This window comes from Ursus arctos, unplaced genomic scaffold (genome assembly GCF_023065955.2).
Source record: "Ursus arctos isolate Adak ecotype North America unplaced genomic scaffold, UrsArc2.0 scaffold_23, whole genome shotgun sequence".
In the NCBI taxonomy this organism is placed as follows: domain Eukaryota; kingdom Metazoa; phylum Chordata; class Mammalia; order Carnivora; family Ursidae; genus Ursus; species Ursus arctos.
Genome location: NW_026622908.1, coordinates 36,404,822 through 36,409,602, shown reverse-complemented (window position 1 = coordinate 36,409,602; position 4,781 = coordinate 36,404,822). Strand labels below are relative to the sequence as shown.

General features: G+C 40.3%; 1 protein-coding gene across 1 annotated transcript; it reads right to left on the bottom strand.

Moving 5' to 3' along the window:
• Positions 1-3,534: 3,534 nt before the first annotated feature.
• On the bottom strand, positions 3,535-4,479 carry LOC125282273 (olfactory receptor 5B3-like). The gene has a single exon (XM_048216564.1). The coding sequence runs from the start codon at positions 4,477-4,479 to the stop codon at positions 3,535-3,537; it is 945 nt and encodes a 314-aa protein (XP_048072521.1).
• Positions 4,480-4,781: the final 302 nt, after the last annotated feature.

Here is a 4,781-nt window from a genome sequence, read left to right as displayed (position 1 = left end):
TCTTGAGAAGTTGAATGCTTTTGAAATCATAGACATGGGAGCACCTGGGTGGCTCAGTGTGTTAAGTGCCAGACTCTTGGTTTTGGCTCTGGTCAAAATATCAGGAGGGTGAAATTGAGCCTGGCATAGGGCTCTGTGCTCAGCGAAGAGTCTGCTTGGGATTCTCTCTCTCTGTCCTTCTGCCCCTCCCCCTGAGCTCTCTCAATAAATAAATAAATAAATAAATAAATAAATAAATAAATAAAATCTTTAAAATAATAAAAAAACAGAATAAATAAATTAAAACCATGGATATAGGAAAAAGAAGATGGGTAAAAATTCCTTTGGATAACTTTATCATAAAATTGAGCTCACCTGGAAGTCAGATAAAATACACAATGGTTGTATATTATATTAGCATATTGAGGTAGGTTATGTTTATTGTTGTAAAGTGTTGTCATACCTACATTTTGTATGGATGTTTAGAGTCACTGGAGTTGATTGAATAACCATTATTTATGAAGGACTTTTGCAAATTGAGTCATTTAGGAAACTTTTTGCAGTCTCAAATCTTTTTTGATTATTTATTATGATATGTTAGTCACCATACAGTACATCATTAGCTTTTGATGAAGTGTCTTGTGTTTTTACAATTTACTAAATAAAATGTATTTCATGTGTTATTTTTCATTTAATGAGAAATTCCTAACAGAAAAGAATTAAGATGGTTTGATATGATTCATGTGATAGCATGACTTCCGAAAGTTATTTGTACGAAAGCAGGAAATGAAAATAGCGAGTGAGAGAATATAGAAAGTAAAGAGCCACATCTCCTAAAATGCTCTCAAATTCTTTTTTAAAGGATTGCCTAATGGGTAATCAACTATAATTATCAGTAGTTCAAATATATTGACTTCTGGATTCAAAGTTTAATTTATCTATTCATTAATTTAACAACTGTTTATTGAGAGATTAGTATGAACCATGGTGTAACTTCTGTTCGGGGATAAAGTTGTTAATAAAGAAGACAAAGTCACTCTTCTTGTGTTGTGTATGTGTTAGGTAGACAGGTAAATGAATAACAAGCTAACGAACAAGTAAACAGAAATACTTGAGTACTGATCAGGACTACGAAGAATAAAGCAAGTTGGGAACAGTGTCCATGGGGGGCGGGGAGACTGTGATATGGTAACACTTCAGCGAAGACCTGAGGGACGTGAGGGAGCTTTCTGGGCGCTGGCAACAGCAAGTACAAAGACCCTGAGGCAGGAGGGAGCTTGGATCGTCCAGGAACAGCAGGGCGCTCAGTGTGAGTGAAGTGCAAGGAGCAAGCAGGAGAGCAGCTGGACGTGGTGTAGCTCATCGGAAACCAGTGTCTCTGAATGAGGAGCACTAGCCGTCTCACAGTGTTCCCAGAGAGAAAAATAGCTCACGTGATCATTACTCCATGCCCTTATTTTTTCACAAATTATAAGAAAGGACAATTATAAACAGAAAACTTAGAAAATTCCTTTATTATATACGGATCAACTTTCTTTCTTCTGGCCTTCTTTCTTTGAAAATTGCTCCGTGATAAATCTGTTTCTAACAAATACCGAAGACAGAATATTAATCCCTTTAAAATAGAAGATCGGTAGGAGAAGAAAGGGATAAAGAAAGGGGGGGTAATCAGAAGAGGGAACGAAGCATGAGAGACTATGGACTCTGAGAAACAAACTGAGGGCTTCAGAGGGGAGGGGGGTGGGGGAATGGGATAGGCTGGTGATGGGTGGTGGGGAGGACACGTATTGCATGGTGCACTGGGTGTTACACGCAAATAATGAATCATGGAACATTACATCAAAAACCAGGGATGTACTGTATGGTGACTAACATAATATAATAAAATTTTTTTAAAAAAATAAATAAAATAGTGTATGTTGTAGCTCTGAATAAAATGTGCCACAAAAGGCATATATCTTTATTTAAAAACTTATGTCATGTATTTGGGCATCTGGGTGGCTCAGTTGGTTAAGTGTCCAACTCTTAATTTCTGTTCAGGTCATGATCTCAAGGTTGTGACATCAAGCCCTCATTAGGCTGTGAGCAAGCAGACTCCATGCCCAGCTCACCGCCTAATGCAGGGCTTGATCTCACAACCCCTGAGATCATGACCTGAGCAGAAATTAAGATTCGGACACTTAACCAAGTGAGCCACCCAAGATTCCTGAATCTGGGAAACAAACTGAGGGTTTTAGAAGGGAGGGGGGTAGGGGGATGGGTTAACCCGGTGATGGGTATTAAAGAGGGCATGTATTGCATGGAGCACGGGGTGTTATATGCAAACAATGAATCATGGAACACTACATCAAAAACTAAGGTTGTACTGTATGGTTACTAACGTATCACAAAAAAGAAAAAAGATTCTCTCTCTCCCTCTCTCTCTCTCCTCTGTCCCTCCCCCTGCTCTCTCTCTCTCTCAAAAAAATCATTATGTCATGTTTTACTTCATTTGGGACTTTTTTCCTCCATCTTAAATCATTTTTTTCTTATTCAAGTATAATTAACATACAGTGTTGTATTAGTTTCAAGTGTACAATATATTGATTCAACAATTTTATACATTTCTCAGTGCTTATCAAGATACTGTACTCTTAATCCCCATTTTGGACTCTTGTAAATTTTTCAACTATGGAAATAAATAATGTCGGACATAAATTTATATTCTAATATTTAAATGTTATTTTAACTTTTTTATTAAGAATTAGTCACACTACATTCAACTCCTTTAACTAATTTCCCCCTCCTGTGTGTGTGCACATATAGGATTCTTACACATGCTTCCATTCGTGGATTTGTGTGTGCCATGGTTTACATGGAGGCTTGCATTGCCACATGGTAGAAAAAATAATGGATATATAATTAATAAAGATTACTACAAGCAGGGCCCCCAAATTCTTAAGATTCCTCTTGGCCATCCCTCTTCGGATGTCACATATTTGGACATACATTTTCTCTTCTAGATGATAAATTTATTTCATTTTATTTTTTAAGATTTTATTTATTTATTTGACAGAGAGAGACAGCCAGCGAGAGAGGGAACACAAGCAGGGGGAGTGGGAGAGGAAGAAGCAGGCGTCCCGCTGAGCAGGTAGCCTGATGTGGGGCTCGATCCCAGGACTCGAGGATCATGCCCTGAGCCGAAGGCAGATGCTTAACGACTGAGCCACCCAGGCACCCCAAGATGATAGATTTTTTTTTAAGATTTTATTTATTTATTTGACAGAGATAGAGACAGCCAGCGAGAGAGGGAACACAAGCAGAGGGAGTGAGAGAGGAAGAAGCAGGCTCATAGCAGAGGAGCCTGATGTGGGGCTCGATCCCATAATGCCGGGATCACGCCCTGAGCCAAAGGCAGACGCTCAACCGCTGTGCCACCCAGGCGCCCCAAGATGATAGATTTTTGAACAAGAAATGGCATCACCTCAGTAATTTAGGTGCAGTGTGAGCATTAAAATGGTTATTGCATGTTAGAGACCTGACAGCAATGACACAGGTCACTGTGGATCCTACACTTTAAGAGGCAAAGCCTAGAGACAATTTTGCCTTCTCAACCACCTTCTTGAATGCAGTTTTAACCTCTTTGTTCCTCAGGCTGTAGACCAGGGGGTTCAGCATGGGGATGACCATAGTGTAGAACATGGATGCGATTTTGTCTGTGTCCATGGAGTGGCTGGAGCTGGGCTGCACATACATGAAGATGACTGTCCCATAGAAGATGGACACTGCAGTGAGGTGGGAGGCACAGGTGGACAAAGCCTTCTGATATCCCTCAGCTGAGTGCATCGTCAGGATGGTGATAAAAATGAACAGGTAGGAAATCAAGATAATGAGGAGAGCAAAAAAGATGTTGAAACTTGCTACAACAACAAGAACCAGCTCACTGACATGTCTATCAGAGCAAGAGAGAACCATGACTGCTGGAACATCACAGAAAAAGTGATGGACCAGACTGGACATGCAGAAAGACAGACTGAACGTGTCCCGAATGTGGATGGAGGCATTCAGGAAACCATAGATGTAGGAGCCTATGGCCAGACAGGCACATACAGTTGTTGTCATGGTCGTGGTGTAGTGGAGGGGTTTGCACACTGCTGCAAAACGGTCATAAGCCATTGAGGCCAAGAGGAAATTTTCCACGGTGGCCAAGGCTACAAAAAAGAACATCTGAGCAGCACATGCATTGTAGGAGATGACCTTGTCTCCCACAAGGAGCCCAGCCATCACTTTGGGAGTGACAGCCGTAGAGTAACAAAAGTCCACCAGAGACAGATTACTGAGGAAAAAGTACATGGGCGTGTGGAGACGGGAGTCCAAGAGAATCAAGACAATCATTCCCATGTTTCCAACCAGAGTGATGAGGTAAATGAGAGTGAACATGATAAAGAGGGGGATCTGCAGCTCTGGGGCATCGGTTAGTCCCAGCAGGATGAACTCAGTCACTTCCGTGTTGTTTCCCATGGGTGTTGTTGGGGAATCACAGGAAGCCCTGTAGGGATAAGAAGTAAAGAAATAGAATAAAAAACAAACAGGTAATCTAAGTGAAATTGAAAGAGATACATAGAAAGATGATAGACACATAGATAGATGTGCATGGTTTCGTTATACCAATAATGCTTACTTCATATTACTCAGATCTCAAGTGTGAGCTTGACACAAAATTTAATGCATGAATTATCTATATAGTTATACATTGCTAAAACTGAAGGATCTTCATGGATCATGTCCCACTTTCTAAATTTTGTAAGTTTGTAAACTGAGAT